Source organism: Hipposideros armiger, unplaced genomic scaffold (assembly GCF_001890085.2).
Source record: "Hipposideros armiger isolate ML-2016 unplaced genomic scaffold, ASM189008v1 scaffold_1349, whole genome shotgun sequence".
Classification (NCBI taxonomy): domain Eukaryota; kingdom Metazoa; phylum Chordata; class Mammalia; order Chiroptera; family Hipposideridae; genus Hipposideros; species Hipposideros armiger.
The window spans coordinates 55,385-72,705 of record NW_017732699.1 but is presented as its reverse complement, the minus strand read 5'-3'; the positions used below and the strand labels follow the sequence as shown (position 1 = coordinate 72,705).

Genomic DNA, 17,321 nt, shown 5'->3' with positions numbered 1-17,321 from the left:
TACCAACATGGGCCAGTGAAGCAATGTCCTCCACAACTAGACTGAAGAACAAAAGGACAGCAACTTGTCTGTTCCCCTTCCCCCGATTCCCTAGTGCTGTTCCCCTCCCCCAACTCCCCAATAAAATCTTAAAAAAAAAAAAATTGGATTCATAATAGCCCTGAAGTGGAAATAACCCAAATGTCCATCAAATGCTAAATGGATAAAACAAAATGTGGTGTTATCTATAAAATGGAATATTATTCAACCATAAAAAGGAATGAAGCAGGGATATAAGCTACTATGTAGATGAACTTTGAAAACAAGCTAAGTGAAAGAAACCAGTCTCGAAGGCCACATGTTGCATGATTCCATTACATATATGAAATGTCCAGAACAGGCAAGTCCAGAGACAGAAAACAGACTGTGGTTGCCAGGGGCTGGGGGAGCAGCAGCAGGGAGTAACTGTTTATTGGGAACAGGGGGGTGCAAACTTCCTGTAATCAGCACTGACGACAGCACAGCAGCAGGAAGGGCTAAGAACCACTGAGCTAGCATCTTAGAATTGTTAAAATGGTGATTTTTATGGGATGCGACTGGAAGAGTAGAGACACATGGGCAGCCCTCCCATGTGATGCCCATCTGCCTCTGGACACCAGCTGCCTTCCCTAATTGCGCCCACCTCTGGCCAGCTCCTGGTCTATGACGCCTACAGGTGTGTGAGAACCCCACCAGCAGGGGACTCCCCAGCTCCCTGGGAGAGTCATGTCACTCAACAGACTCAGTTCCAGGGCACAGCCTTATCCTCCAGACAAAGGAAACTTGTTCACTTAAGAAGTGTTTATTTACCTCTCCCACCCAGGTAATACAAGCAGTAAAAAAGGGGAGAGGGAAAAGTCTGTCTGCCTCCTACCACCCTGGTCCTCAAAGCCCCTCCCCAGAATCAACAGCTGACTCAGCATATTTCAATCATCTTTAAACTCATCTGGCTCCCAGAGTGACCACATTCTTTTCTGGGCACTGAGAAAACTACCCATCGGTTTAATGATCAATTACAATTTTGAAAGGGACCGATGGTTCCAGAAGGACATTCTATCCATAACTTAAGGTGGCCTTCCCTTTATAGAAGGACCGTTTCCAGATTTAAAAAGAAAGTCTAAAACACTGTCTGGAACGGCCCGCTATCCCCTCGGCAGTGCCATGCTGGCATTTCCAGTGGACTTGCCTTCTCTGTCCCCGCCTGTACTCAGCAAGACTTTATAACGCAGGCTCCCTGGAGGCACAGCACATAGGCCGCGGACCAAGTGCCCCAAGCTCCTGGCAGCGCTGGTGCTGGCCCTCAGTGAGTGAGAACTGTGAACCACTTGGCTTCACCAAGGGCCCAGAAGGCTCCTGCCAAAGGAGATGTGGGGCTCTGCCCAGGTCCCTGAGGCCAACAGCATGGCCAAAGGATATCTGGGGCCAACACTGCTCCCTGGACAAGTCCAAGGGGAAGGCTGCCAGGACATCTCCTCTCCGCACCCCAATCCCACCACCTTGTCCTTCTCACCCCCACCCCACTCCCCTGCTGCCCAAATCACACCGGGCAGGTTCCTGTCCCTGTACCTGCTGCACCACAGCATGTCCTCAGGCCTCTCCCAAGTGGTGCCTACTGCTGGGTACACCCTTGCCTCTTCCTAGCCTGGCCACTCCTACTATTCTTTGAAGATTCCTACACGATGCCTGCTCACACCCGCTGGACTCCTGAGCTACACCCTGCCCCAGAGTGCTCTCAAAGAACCACCACGGAGGCCCAGCCCACACAAGCTGCCCCTGCACAGCTGTTCCTATCTTGCCTACACCTGCCCAGGACCTTGAGTGCAGGACCATTACCTGTTCGTGTCTGGGTCCCTGCATGGCAGGACAGAGCCTGGCATTTAGTACACTTCAGCGAACATCCAGGGAACCGAGCTGAATACAAAAGACGATTCCAGTTGGGGAAACAGAGACCCCAAGAGATACAGGCAAGTTGCCATAAAATATACAATTCAAAGTTCCCAGACATTAAACTCACAGACCCATGGCCGGCAGGGTTCAGAGTACCCAGAGGGGCCTCCCAGAGTGCAGGGTGGGCAGGAAGCCATCACAAAGCCTGTAGGCCAAGCCCCATGTCCAGCAATCTGGAAACCCATGTGCCCAAGATCTCCACCCAGACTAAACCAATCAGGTCACATTCATGTTTCAATCTCTTATCATAAATTCTTTCACTTTTGGCATTAAACAGAACTTTAAAATATTCATTTAGCCTAGTAAACTGATTTACTATTGCTTTAAATAACAAGAAAGAAGAATTACAGCAAGTGGATCCCCTTTTTTCATTAGTAGTCATATTAGGTACATCATAATTCCCAGCTAATTAGAGCAGCTTGACTTAAGTTTCATGTGGTTATCCTAGTTTCTTAACCTGGGTGCTAGGTGCCATTCTGAGACTGAGAGAGTTGACAGGTGACCCAGAGGAGGGACAAGCCATTTCTGATGCGCATGGGAAGCAGAGAGGAAGTCAACTTTCCCTCTACCAAAGCAGAAAACCATTCAAAACAGAAGGAAAGGGAGCGCTGGACCACAGTCCACAGGAGGTAGGCAGTGGCCTGGTGGACGTTCCAGTCGGGACCACAGAAGGCTGATTGACTCCCTCCTCTGCCAGGTGACAGAGAGCAAGAGGTTCTGCCCTGCTGCCCCTCACCCATTGAACAAGCAGGCATGGGAGACAAACGAGCGGGAACTTTACCAAACGATGGCCAGGGGTCCGAAGTGCCGGCGGGGGCTCCCTGCCTGCCCCAGGGGTTGGTCTGGTTAGCTGAGGCTGCAGGGCCCCAAGGCTCTGCTTTTTGGGCAGCAAGGCCTGAGCCAGGGAGGGCATCCATTAAGTCCAATAGAGTGGTCTGCTGTGGGTGGGAGACAGGCTTTTGAGACAAAGAGAAGGGGACAGGTTTTACTTTGCTACAGTAACAGCAAGTATCCCTGTGTTAGCCATTAACAATCGCCCGTGCCTCCTACTAGAGTCGAGGCCCTGTGGGAGGGGCCGAGAGAACCTTGGAAAGTAAGCTGCTCCACACCCCCCCACCCTGTCCATGCCCCCCACTGCCTTCCCATGTCACCAGAGCCACAGCAAGCTATTTACAATTCAAAGTTCCCAGACAGAAAACTCACAGACCCATGGCCGGCAGGGCATATGTGCCAAATGCATTGCCCACTTTCAAACAGTCTGCAGGGCTTTCCAGGAATGCCAGGCTTTGCCCTGACCCTCCCCCCCCCCCCCCTAATGCTGTCCCTAGATGCTGTCCCCCACACCCTCTTCTCCTGGGGCTGCCTCACCCTCTCACTCCCATGGCTGCCTTCAGGAACGCCTCAGGGCACTGTAACACAGAAGGCCACTGGGTGAGGGGAACCTGTCTCCTGACTGGATAACGATCTTGTCAGGAGCAGAGCCAGGTCCCGGTGGCCTTGAAGTCGCAAGCAGCAAGCCTGGCATAGGGTTGTAATGACGGTGAGGCAGACCGGCACAGTGAGGGCTGGCCCTGAGCCAGGGAACTGTTCCAGAGCACATGACACTCAGCTGATGGGACAGCTGCCATAACCACAGGAGGTGGGCTCTCCTATCTGTTCGTTTTATGGAGGGAACTGATGTACTGCTCAGCGGGGGACATGGGAACCCAGGCACTCAGGCCTCTCACCCATGCCTATCTTCTCTCAGGGTGGTCTCAGGAGAGGCCAATGATGGCCGAGGTGCCTGTGTTTTCAGTTCCATCCTCACCTCACTCTTGCTTATCACGGGCCCCAGGGTTATTTGTTGAAGGAAGAAAGAAACCAGCATGTATAAGAGCTCCCACACATGTCACATGCACAGTGTAGGCTGGGTTTGGGACACTTGAGCAACAACTGTGGGACAGCCTCAAATACTTACCTTCCCAGCAAAGCACTCACCTCTTTCTTTTTTGGAACTTTAACTGTGTCTCTTCGGCTTTCTTCTAAGGCCATCTGTAGTCTGAGGTCATCGCCCCGCCTGAGGCGCTCTTCCTGTGGAGGACAATGGGACTTGAAGCTGATGGCAATTGTAGTGACATCACTATACAGAACCAAACAATCCCGGCCTGAAGCAAGAAGTGTAAGCTTGTATTATGAGTTATTTCAAAGGCGGATTCGGAAACTACCTGTGAGACCAAGTCCCTCTCCCGGACTCCCTGCTCCGCCCTCTCCACCTCCTGTGGTCCCACCTGCTTGGAGTCCAACCAGGGAGATGGGCACAAGCACCACCAAACTGAGGAAAGGAAATACTTATTCTAAAATGTTTCTTCTCAAAAGGAAAATGGCTGTATAATTCCATTTATAGAAGCAATATGTCTCTTTATAAAATCACAAATCCAACAACCCAGAAAGGAACTCGAAAGAGTATGAAAATCACATATCCCACCTCCCACTGTGTACACTTCCAGAAAATGACTGTATATTTATTTCTATGACTTTGTGGATGGAAAAGGCACCACATGTTAAACCTGACAAGCTCAGGAGATTGAAAATAACCACAGAGAATGGTGTGAACATAAAAATTCCTAACAAAGGTGGACCATGGCGGGAAGTCACATCCTTGGCCTATAGCTTCCTTGACAAAGCTCAATCTTTTTTAAGCCTGCCTGTCGGCTTTTTGCATCTAAGACAACATACTCTTACAATATCAGAGTACCGTATTTCCCCATGTATAAGACACGCCCATGTATAAGACGCACCTTTAATTTGGGGGCCCGAAATTTAAAAAAAACAAAAAATGTAGTATTACATAAAGTTATTGAACTCAAGTTTTTTTTTTTGTTTTCAAGATTTTTATTGAGGAATTGGGGGATGGGAACAGCGCTGGGGAATTGCGGGCAGGGGAACAGACAAGATGCTGTCCTTTTATTCTTCAGTCTAGTTGTGGAGGACGTTGCTTCACTGGCCCAAGTTGGCACCATCATTGCGCTCTTCCCAGGCAAGGCAGATCAGTCGCCAGCTTCTGGACGGCTGCTAATAGCGGCTGCTGGCCGCTCACGCTGGCTGCTGGCTACACACCGTAGCCCATGGCAACCCACTGCCACAGGGGCTGCAGCCTACGCCACTGCCGGTGACTCATGGCAGCCCAGCTCCAGGTTGAGCTGTTGTTCAGCATCTTAGCTGTAGAGGGCAGTGTCACTGGCCCTCATATGTGGGATCTGAACCGGGGCCCTCTGGCCTCCCAAGCCAGTTCTTAACCAATGCGCCACTTGGCCGGCCCGAACTCAAGTTTTTTTCATCATAAAATTCATACAACTCCTCATCACTGTCAAAACTCCCAACCATTAGCTTGTCCTCTTCTATGTCTGATGATGAATCACCCAATTGCCCTTTGCTCTTTAATCCATATCTTCAATTCTCTCTTTAAATCTGGCCATTTTGCTGACTTGCCTCTCCATGGCCTTCTTCTGCTGTGGCGTTTTCAGTAGGGTTTCTTCTTCCCGTAGCCCGTCTCGGATTGTTTTCTCAGTTGCAGGAGGACCAAACTTATGTTCCAAAGCACGATTTCCATTCGCTTTTACAAACTGGATCGCTTTTAACTTGAATTCAGCACTGTATGAAAATCTTTTCTGAGCCATTTCTGGGCAGAACGTGACAAAATGTAACCTACTGTAATATACTGGTAACAAGTGCGAAACAATGAGCAAAGACAATAAGCACGAAAAAGTGGGAAATGCAAGTAAAAAAATCTACAACAACGAGCGCAAAAACAAGCGTGAAAAAGGCAGGAAATGCAAGTAAAAAAAAAATCTACAACCACTGTATAAGATGCATCCAGTTTTTAGGCCCCAGTTTTTTGAAAAAGGGTGCATCTTATACATGGGGAAATATAGTAATCTCCTTTTCCAGAGCCCCCAATTGCACAACCCACCATACCAGAGCAGGAATCTACAAAATCCCTCACTGTTACCTTGTTCCCCAAATAACATCTCTATGTGCTGTAAAATGCTATTAACTATCCTGTACTAAACAATGTAAAAGAAGTGTGTGTCTCTTCATTTTACTTTTTATCAAAGAGACTTCTCCACCATGCTTTCTCCCACCCCCTTAATCTACAACCAATGGATTTCATGTAACCTTCCTCCTTTGATTCTAATGTATAAAATAAGTTGCAAAACAGCCATTTTCTGGAGCATTTTCTCAATCTATTGAGACTTTGCTTCCCAGCAATTGTCGTCAGTTTGGCTTAGGTAAACTCTTATTAAATTTTCTCTTAGGCTGAATATTTTTCGTTGCCATTACCTAACAGAAATAATTAATTATATTTAATTTACATTTATTTAAGGCAAAGCTACCATATGCAAAAAACTGGGTCATCCTAGCTTTTTAATATGATTAAATATATTAATTATATTTTATTTATTATCAATATAATAAATCATAGATATGTTATTAATAAAAATGGGCTCAGACCATCCATCTGTACTTCCATTGAACTATCTCTAATATTTGTCTCTGGACACCACTTCTAAGTGAGAGGGGGCCCCATGCTACACTTGACTCCATCTACCCTTTTAAACCAAAGGTCAGCGGAGACAGACCTAATAACTGAAACTAAAGGGTTGATAACTTTGAAAGGTCATTTCAATCACTCCTTTCCCTCCTTCTCCATTTTGAAGAAATTCATGTTTATTAAAGAAAAACGGAAACTGAAAAAAAATTAAAACTACACACACTTCCATCATCTACAAGGTGTGATCAAACAATACAGTGAATGTTTAAATAAAAATATATATATATATTACAGTAAAAGACACATTACTATTAATCCCCTCCCTCAAAATATTCCCCCCTCGCTTCGAACACATTTATCCCAACATTCTTGCCACTTCCTGAAGCAGTTTTGGAAGTCCACTTTCGTGAGTGTCTTTACTTGTGCTGTCGTGGCTGCCTTGATGTTCTGAATCAATTCAAAATGTTTACCTTTCTTATTCATTTTGACTTTGGGGAAGAGCCAGAAGTCACATGGTGCCAGATCTGGTGAATAAGGTAGATGAGAACACACCGTAATGCTTTTATTTGACAGACTGCTGTACCAGAAACCATATATGACACGGAATGTTGTCATGATGATGATGTACAGCACACTTTAAAACACACCTTCTCTCAATCGTAGCTCACTCCCAACTGACTGCACCAAACAAGCTGAAACTTGTCACATACTGTTAACTAAGGTTCGAGGTGCCCCTTCCCGTGTTGAAGATCCCTGCCTTTCCATTGAATGGCACTCAGCAGCAGCATTCACTGCATTTTGTGATCACAGTGGAAAGGCTCCGTGTCACACACCGCTTCTGGTATGGCAATTTCTGTCAAATAAAAGCATTACAGACTGTCCTCATCTACCTTATTCACCAGATCTGGCACCATGCAACTTCTGGCTCTTCCCTGAAGTCAAAATGAACAAGAAAGGTAAATGTTTTGAATTGATTCAGGACATCAAGGCAGCCATGACAGCACAAGTAAAGACACTCACGAAAGAGGACTCCAGAACTGCTTCAGAAAGTGGCAAGAATAATGGGATAGGTGTGTTCTAAGCAAGGGGGAGTATTTTGAGGGAGATTGATGGCAATATGTCTTTTACTGTAATAAACTTTTTTAAATTTAAACATTCACTATTTTATGATCACACCTCATAAATATAAGCACTCATTTCCTGGAGCATTTCCTGCTATCTCTTTTTTTTTCCTGTTGATTCATCTTACCAAACTTCCCAGGGCGAAGCCTGACTGTGGCCCACAGTGCATCGAGGAGGCTGTGGACACTCTACTCGTTCATGAGGTTTGGCCATGTCTGCAAAAGTATTTCTGGGAAGCACTTTTGACTGGTTTGTCCTTTGGCAATGACTTCCCTGAAAACCTTTTCTAAATGTAACTTTGCATAGGACCCCTCCCTGACTGGGGACAGTAGGTGACACGAACACACTTGTGGCAACACGAGTCACATCCAAAACATGCAGGAAAGAGCACACGTGTGTGCCCCCTGTGATCCGTGCCCTGTCTGCACCCCCACACAGGGCAGTCGCTCAGTGGCAGACCCACGTGGGCACTGACCTGCTCAGCCACTTCTCTGCTCATGGCAAGTGCCAGCTGCAGCTGTAGCTCCTCTTCTCCGCTAGTCTGGGGCCGGGCCTGCTCCAGCTCCGAGGACACCCGAGGGGAAGTGGCTGTAGAGGGGAGGCAAAGTCACCATGTGCAAAGGAGTTACCCAGTCAAATCACACCCCACCCCCATCTCACACCCACAAGGTCTGACAATAGCCCAACAATAGGGGATTGAAAGATTTGCAAATATTTCAACATTCAAATCAAGAAATGTCAAATGTGCTTTCCTAACTGCCACATGGCACCGACCTAGAAAAGATGCCTTAGGGTAGACACCCAGGGGTCAGGCCTCACGGGGATTAGAACAGTCTTCACTGCAGAACTGCACTGCTTCAAAGAAAGGAGCTCATTGTTTAAAACACTCAGAGTATAGTTCTTGAAAAGCTGGATCAAAGAGCATCATTCAGAGAAGAGGAGGGTACCTGTGACCAAGAACTCCACTCGAGATGCCCCCAGTATTTAAGAGCCTCACTTTGTATCTTATGGTGATAGGTATCATGGAAAGTGAAGCCCAAACATTTCTGAAGAGCCCTGAAAGGTTTTATTTTTTAAGTAAAACTGTGTATTGACCTGGAAATTAAAAAACCACACATGCAGACATTTTTTGCTGTAAGTAGTTAGCTTGTTTAAACCCTTGTACACGGCTCCTGGAAAAAGCTTTTATTGAAGGGATGAGATGTGAATTCCTAGCTGATGTAACAGAGTCCAAAGAAAGGAAGGAGTGATTACAATTGCTCTGTAAGCCAAGCTGGGCCTCCCCACATGAAAATGCTGGGGCGCACAGGCCACCAGGATGTTTGTGCCCCAGGGAGCCTGGTGCCTCCAGGAATTAGGCGTAAGATTTTGGGAGCTTCTGCCTAAGTGTGTGCCGCTTCTGCCCGTGCCCCAGGAGAGGGTCCAGAGTGTCTCTGAAATTCTCCAAGTGAGGTCTGCCATCTGAAAGAGGGGTGGACCCACGTCACAGATGACTCCGCACATGGTCCTCCCTCTGGGCCTTTGTGCACGCTGTTCCCTCAGCCGCCCAACTCCTCCTCTGCCTTCAGAGCTCAGTTTCCCCACTCCAGGTCTCCAGGATGCCCTCCCTGCTGGGTCCACATTCTTCTTCTCTCACAGCACTCACCCCTGGCTGCAATTCGGTAGGTATGCTCCTTGGGGAAGGCCCAGGCCTGTCTCCTCACCATTATACCCACCCCCCAAAGATTGACAGAGCAGCTGTTGAATGGATGGATGGATACATATATGCACAGATGGACAGACAGATGGAGAATTCGATTTCATGGCTGATGGGTAGTTGTTTGAAAATGCTCTAATTATGTATTTAGTTCACTTCCTTTTTTCACTACATCCATTCTAAAGCCAACCATCAGGACTCACCAAAATCCTGCTCTGCCTCAATCTCCAATCTGAACTCGCTTCTTAGGATCTGCCTCTTTGGGAGAAAGGAAAAGGTGGGGAGTTATTCCTGACAGATGAGGTTTCTAGATGGCTGGGCTCTGGCTGCAGTGAACAAAATAGGACAAGAGGGCTATATACAGTTAAGAGTCATGGAGGTAACCCACAGAAACAGGTAAGGCTGCCAAGGGGCTGCTCTGGGCAGAGGGCTGGGGCAGCGCAGGGCAGGAGGCTGTAAATGGCATTGCTTTGTTCCACAAGTTTTAAAAAACACAAAACACTTATAGTAGCAAGATTTCATTTGGAACAATTCAGTGATATGAAACACAGTGTGTTTGCTATGATTTATTTTCAACCAAAGAATCATAAAAAAAAAAAGCCAGCAGCCAATTGCCTCATCTCAACTCAAAGCTACACGAAACAGCAAAAATGCTGCTGTTATAAGAAACACAAACATATTTTTCTAACAAAATCAAGTCAAATCCCAGCCTAGTACATCACTACAATTATATTTTCCAAAGCATTTCTTTAGAAATAAAGCTAGATGGTAACAAAATGTCCTCAAATCCATCTTAATCATTTGATTTCTTAGTAATATACCAAAACAAGCATACATTTTTTTTGTTAGTTTTGTCTCAAACATCACCTATGTCCACCACAGTACTTAGGTTTGGGCTTTTTGTGCTCTAGAAGCAAAGACATCACCATCCAGATTGGTGGAAACAAAGAAAGCAGGGTGGTTCTGGGGATGCTTGTGGGAGATGGTTCTGGGGAACGGTTCTGGGGGGCTGTTCTGGGGGACTCTCCTCAACTGAACTTGGCTCTTGGTCCAGACCACTCAGACCGCCCATTCCCAGCCTCTTTTCTGATACAGAATCTCTGAGGCTGGCTTTATAAAACCCTCCGTTTATAACAAGCACAGCACATCTGACATCCTTCATTTACCACCAAATGGAAATCATGAGTGAATAAAGGAGAAGACCTTGTATCTTACCCCACACCACAAAAAGTGCTCTGAAAACTGAGCCCCAGCTTGGCAGGGAAGGCTGCTACTTGGCTGCACCACCACAAGGCCTGATTCAAACAGGGCCGGGATGAATGGGGCAGGGCTCTGCACAGGGAGCCTCTAGGGAATGAGACCGCCCTTGTCCTCCGAGCCTCTCAGCACATCTGCAAGGCCACACTGGCTTCATATGCAAATGTCCATGTTTATATCTACCATAACCAATGATGTTAGAATGAGGCATAGCCAGCATATACGGAAATAACTTACCACATCAATGTGGAACTTAAACACAAAGGGTATTCCCCTAAATGCTGTGGTTTTTATCAACGGAGGTACAGTACAGCTCTCAGTTCCACAGATGGCAGAATTCACAGCCACCAGCCCTGAGTATCAGCTGAGCTGCACAGAGGTCTTAGCTGTGAGGGAGGATTCCAGCAGAGATGCTTTGGCCTTAGGGACAGTATCTCGGCCCCACAAAGGGCCTTTTGTGCCGGTGCACATGATAGTGAACACAGCCGTGGTTGTGAGCTGGGCATGAATCAACCCTTCTGACCACCTGAGCGTGGCCCTGGCCCTGCTCTGAAGAGCTGAGGCTCAGAAGGCACCTGTGGAAAAAGCAAGCGCCCTAGAGACTGCCGGCTCTTGGGTCGGTCAGCTGCTTTCGTACCCCACTACCCTCTGGAGGGAAGAACAGGAACTGTTGGCGTAAGCTAATCACTAAAGGAACATTAAGTGCATCATCACCCTCCTACCACTAAGATACCCTTTTGCATATGATGCCACCTGGAAGAGCTCAAAGTCTTCGCTTGCTGTGGCCTCACTGTTATCCTCTCCAGTCCGCTGCCCTCCTGAGAAGGCCTAAGGGAAGAGGCTGAACAGAGAACCTGTAAAAGCCCCACATTTCCTCAAAACACAGGCAGATGGACCTGCCGTGTTCGCTGTACTCCACCTGCTCGAGGGGCTAACTGAACTGAGCCTGCATACCTACACTCTGTGTTGCACAAAGTCCCTTTCCCAACTGTGCTCCCACAACAAAGTCTGAAAGACGGCCTGACAAAGTTGCTTCCGCTGGCCGATTTGGGGTAATTCTGGAAGAAGACAGCAAAGCAGTCAAGGTAACAGAAAAACAGGAAATTGCTTCTTCTCAATTTTCCTAGAAAGTACTTAAGCAGCTTCTGCAATCACATATGCTGATTAAAAGGGAAAAGACACTGAGGGGCATGATTTACCAGCAAACAGCTCAGTGAGGTGACTGGCATGACTTCTGGTAAAGCTCTCTGGTACGGGGGCCTCATGCAGGGTGAAGGTCTCATCTCCGTGTGTCCCCAGCGGATGTTGGGCACACAGGCACATCTGACATCTTGGCAAGAATGCAAGGTTGCCAGGCCTTTGGGGCCCGAGAAGACCCCATCTCAGTTCAAGCACTGCTGCCACTTCCAATAACCCTGTTCCCATCAGCTGACAAGCATAACAGAGTTCAAACCCTGTTGCCATCATTCACTAGCAGTGAGACCATATGCAAATGGCCTGACCTCTCTGGGTTCCTGTTTCCACAGCTGTGAAATGGAGCCCAATGGGGCTTTTGGGAGGGCCAGAAGGGCCTAAGACACAGCTGCTCTCCCCAGAGAATGTGCCTTGCCCCAGGTCACTGCTCTAGGCCCCATCCCGTGACCACCAGAACCCCTGGGGGCCAGAGCTCTTTCCATCTCACGCAGTAGAAACCATAAATGGGTGGCCTACAGTGAACCAGGCCGTCATGGAGACAGGACTATGGCCCCAGCCAGGCCATGGTCTCCACCCTCCTCTTTCTGCTGCTATGGTCCTTTGCGAGAGGGGCTGGGAGCCCACACGAAGCCCAGGGCCAGCGACTGCCTCCGATGACCAGTTCCCTGGACCAGCTAAGTTCCTTCCTCATTACTCAACTACAGCAAAATGCTTACTGGGTCTTCCTCAATGTGGTGACATCTTCCTGTGGTTCCATGGGCCATTTCCTGAGTCAGTCTCCTTGGCCACTGTGGACACTCCCACCCAGCTGAGGCTTCCAAATTCATTCCCTATGGGAGACTTTCCAGGGTCCTCACCTTACAAGTTCATAGGGAGGAGCAGGAAAGACTGCTTTTCGTTGAATGAGGCAAATGATGAGAAAATACGCTCAGGTTACCCCAGGTAAAATTAAAAGAGAAAAAAGATATAAATATATGGTGAAAAAGCCAAAAATGTACAAGATGAGAAGTGTACCATACCATCACAGCCAGATTACTGTCAGGCTGCAGGCGCAGGCGGGGTGAGGGAGTGACTTCACAAGAGAGTGACAAACCACAGGCACCTGGTGCTACGGCCAACCTGGTTGTTACGGGACATCACCCCACCACCCATGATGGTCCTGACAACACCTCTGACTTGATTCCAATCCAGATTCTAGATCTGATTCAGTTCACAGAAGCACAGGGTGAGGACTGAGCTAAACACTGCACGAGGTATGCACACAGAAGCCCAGACCCATGGACGCTGTAGGACAACTGGCCCGGTCTTGTGTGTATTAGGGTCACAAGAAGAGGAATTCACTGCAATAAGAGTACAGGGACAGGCCAACCACATGCAACACGTGGTCCAGGGTGGTCTCCATTTGGACAGATCAGGTGAAAGACTGTCAGGACAACTGGCAAAACTGAACATGGACTGGGTATTAGATGATGGTGGTAAGACTGATTCTGTTAGGCATGCTAAAGGCTTTGTCACTCACTCTTCAGGACAAGATACATACTGAAGTGCTGATGTGTAGAATGTGATGGTGCCTGTAACTTATTTTTAAATACTTCAGCATAAAAGGAAGTGAGGGCCACTCCTCTCCTAAGAGGAAATAGCTGTTGACATTTTCTTGTACTTCCTACTTCATGTATAGATGAGTGGGTGCACTTTTGAGGCATTTATCCACAGGGAACCACATCCATTCCTTGGGGTGTGTGTGTGTGTGTGCGCGCCCGCCCCCGCACATGACCTAGGCTGAGTGTGTTTGGCATAAGAAAGGCAGCCCAGCATGGAGGGCAAGTCTGAATACCTGGGCTCAGATGTGTTCTGCCACCTCTCATCACAAGACCTTGGGCCAGGCAGGTAATTCTCTGTGCCTCAGTTTCATCATCTGCAGGAGCACCTACCTGCCTCTTAGGATGACTCTGAGGATTAAATGAGTTAATATGTGAAAAGCACTTAGCCCAGTGCCTGGCACAGGACACTTGTACAACACTTACTAGTGTCTCAGTGAACCCTCAGTCTAGGTGGGGCACTGCCCCCCCCCACACACACACACCTTACAGACCATGGCTGAGGGATTAGAGATGAGGGGACTTGCCCAAGGTCACCTAGCCGGTGAGAGGCAGTCTGACTCTGGGGGTCTTGCTCTTACTATCAGCCCTTTTCATAGAAGAGGTCATGAGGACCCCGTGAGGTTAAGTACCTGATTCACAGCAGGTAGAACTCAAAGCCAAGTCTTACAGCCAAATCTCAGGCTTGTTCCCAGCACCCTAAAGAGCTCAGGGACCCTCAATCCTTGACACTCACACAAGCATGCCTTGCACTTGTGTATGCCTGAGGCAAGTCCTTGTTTTCCTGCAGCTTATGTTCCAGTAAGGAGCGACAATGCAGAGGAGGGGAGGTGCTAGGGCAGAGGGAGCTTGCTCTATATGTTCGGAGGTCAGAGAAAGCCTTTCTGATAAGAGATACTGGAGCAGAGGCCAAGGAGTGGGCAGCCAGAGAGCAGGTGGGAGCTTCGCTCATGGGGTGGAGAGCTCCAAGGCTGGCATAGGTAGGAGGTGCCCAACAGGTACAATGGAAGGGCCACAGCAGTTCCAGGGGCCCTTGAGGGAGGGGTGGAGGAGCTGCGGGGAGGTCTAAGCAGAGCAGTGATGCAATCTGGCCGGTCCAGGGAGCCACGGTGGGAGCTCGGGCCAGGATGGGAGTTTTGAAGGCGGTGAGAAGTGGTCAGGGTCTGCGTTAACTGAGGCTCTGTTATTATACCTGGAAGTGTTCCTGGACCATCTGGCCCAAGGCCTGCCTCATGCTGACCCGCAGCAGTACAATCTCACCTTTCCCCCACGAACAGAGGGCAGTGTGTGATGCTGCCGCAAGGTGTAGTAGGCTCAGCACTTGGGTGCTCAGTGCTTTCTTCTGACCAGGGGCTGTGGCAGAATTGGGTCCCCCCAAAAAGACATGTTGAAGTCCTGACCCCCAGTACCTTGAAATGTGACCTTATTTGGAAGCAGGGTTGTTGCAGATGAAATTAGTAAAGATGGGGTCAGACAGAAGCAGCATGAATCCTACTCCAATATGACTGGTATCCTTTCAAGAGAAGAGACACAGAGGCAGACACACAGGGAAGAATGCATGTGGTGATGGGGGCAGGGACTGGAGAGACACAACTGCCAGCGAGGGACGCCAGGCACTGCTGGATCCCGCTGGAAGCTGGAGCAAGGCAAGGAGGGATTCTCCCCTGCAGGTCTCAGAGGGGGCATGGCCCTGTGACACCCTGACACTGGGCTTCTAGCCTCCAGCAGTGACACAATCCCTTCTGTTGTTTGAACCATCAGGTGTGCGGCACTTTGTTGCAGCAGCCCTAGGAAGCCCTGCCCAGTGAACAGCTAGGTGCCCTCCCACCATGGCCTGCACACAGCAAAGTGGGCATCCTCACCCACAGGGAATGAAACACCCCCACCCCACCCCACACACACCCCCGGCCATGGCTCCCCAAGCCATATCACCTGGCCCGGCCCGCTCACGAGCCCATCCTCCCCCGGGCACCTGCCTCACCAGCCTCTACTCAGTTCCTGGAATCCTCCAGCCCCTTCTGGCCTTTGGACTGTGCATTCTCCCTCCATTCCTCAAATGGGAAAGAAACACGTGTCCTCATTCATGGCAGCCCCAACGCTGCCTTCTCTAACGCGTCTTCTCCAACCCTGCCATCAGGACCAAGGGGCAGGGGTTCTCACTGGCTTCATTCACCACAGACAGACACCCTACCCCCACTCCCACCCCTAGGCACCAAGAAGCTAGGTGCTCAGCGAGCACACAGTGGGCACCTGCTATGTGGGCCCCTTGGGGCCCCGTCTGCACCCCTCACAATCGGTACTTAAGGATCCTATACTGTGGACCTGTTTGCAGCCTGGCCATTTCCCCAGCCTGGACAAAAATCTCTACACAGGCGGGGGCCACCTTTGTTCCAGGCACAGAGCAGGAGTTCAAACACCTGTTGGTTCATTTTTAAGTTTGGTTTCCAGTGAGAACAATGGCTGCAATTTTCAAGGGCACACCTCACACGCTTGTCACCACCACCCTGAGATATTGGTGCTGCCACCTCAGTTTACTGACACGGAGGCTGAAACCAGGGAAGAAGAAGGAAGGAGAATCAGAATGGCAGTGTCCCTGCTTCTGCCACGTGTGGGGCTGGAGACAAAAAGTAGTCCTTTCATTTGTCTGCATGATTCAAAGCCCATCCTCTACCTGAAATAAAAGAACAAGATCGTGCTATTCTCTCTGGGTACAGATGAAGCTGTCTCCATTACAAGATGACCAGCTTGTGCGGTGGGGAAGGAGGGCTTGTCCGATATATCAAGCAGCTTTTTCTCGTTGCTGTTTTCCCAGGGGTCCCCATGGTTCCTGTCGCTTCATCCACTGTGCCAGCTGCTCTTTGGGTGGAACACTGGGGTGAGGGGTCCTCATAGCTGGGAGCCACCCACAGCTCTCAGGCCAAGGTCAAGGGAGGGAGAAGGCAGCTCCAAACACTGACAGCCAAACCTGTGAGCAGGCACAGCACAAGGCACCAGCTTCAACAAAGACTAACCATCTCTCTTTAAATTCAATCAAGGCTTAAAGAAGTTAAATGCAGATAGCGGGGTTTTTTACAGTAATACTTATAAACAGGAAACTCACCTTTAAAATGAGTGTTCTGATAGCAATTTCCATCTATTAAATTAGTAATGGCCTTTTAAAAAATCATCACAGTTCCCATTGTGTGCTCAGGGCTATCTGCTGAGCACTGTCAACCACGGCTGGGGGCACTGCAAATGGGCACCATCTGTTTGGAAAGCATTTGCCACATTTCAAGAAACAGATGATATTCATACACTTTTCCCATTCATCTCACTCCTGGGAATTCTACACTGAAGACGCAACCTAAAGAATCCTTAGGAAAGCAAGCTTTCTGCACACAGAACTTTAGCACAGGATTAGTTACAGGGGTGGGAACCTGAAAGCAACTTGATCAGCCAATGGCAATGACTGTCCGTTTATGGAGCATCCCTCTGTGTGAGGCAGCATGTGCAGTGCATACATTAGCATATGTGATTTACACCATAGCCCAGGAGGGAGTACTACCCTTACCTCCATTTTAGATAAAGACTTAAACTTGCAGAAGTTAGTAACCTACCCAGGGTTTAACCTTCCAAATAAAGTTTAACTGTGAAACAGCATCGAAAATGCACCTAGAAAGTTAGGTAAACAAAATCAGACTGCATAATTGTAGAACTTCTCGTGGGAATCCAGTAGTCAGCTAAAGGAGAACCTCTGCAGCCACGGCACCAAGTCCGCCTCCACTTGACCCTCCTGTCCCACAGTGTGCAGGTCAGAGCAGCTCCATGGTCACGGAGGCTCTGGCCCGCCTGCCCAGCCCCTTCCTAGGCACTCCATGCACTTGGCAGAATATCCAAGTGTCTGCCTTTCCTGAGCTGGAAGCCCACCCAGGGCAAGGCCTGAGCAGACGACTGTGAGCCCTCACCTCTCAGCGCCAGC

General features: G+C 48.8%; 1 protein-coding gene across 5 annotated transcripts in view; it reads right to left on the bottom strand.

Annotated features, from left to right (window-relative positions):
* EPN2 (epsin 2) overlaps positions 1-17,321 on the bottom strand; it is a 90,344-nt gene that overhangs the window by 22,094 nt on the left and 50,929 nt on the right. For 3 of the 5 annotated variants that reach the window (XM_019633596.1, XM_019633595.1, XM_019633598.1), the window contains 3 exons: positions 8,094-8,206; positions 3,943-4,035; positions 2,747-2,921 (listed from right to left, as the gene is read on the bottom strand). In XM_019633596.1, the coding sequence (XP_019489141.1) occupies positions 2,747-2,921; positions 3,943-4,035; positions 8,094-8,206 (381 nt within the window). Of the gene's footprint in view, positions 1-2,746; positions 2,922-3,942; positions 4,036-8,093; positions 8,207-9,517; positions 9,573-17,321 lie in introns of those variants that run through there. The other 2 variants (XM_019633599.1, XM_019633597.1) reach the window with 2 other exon arrangements.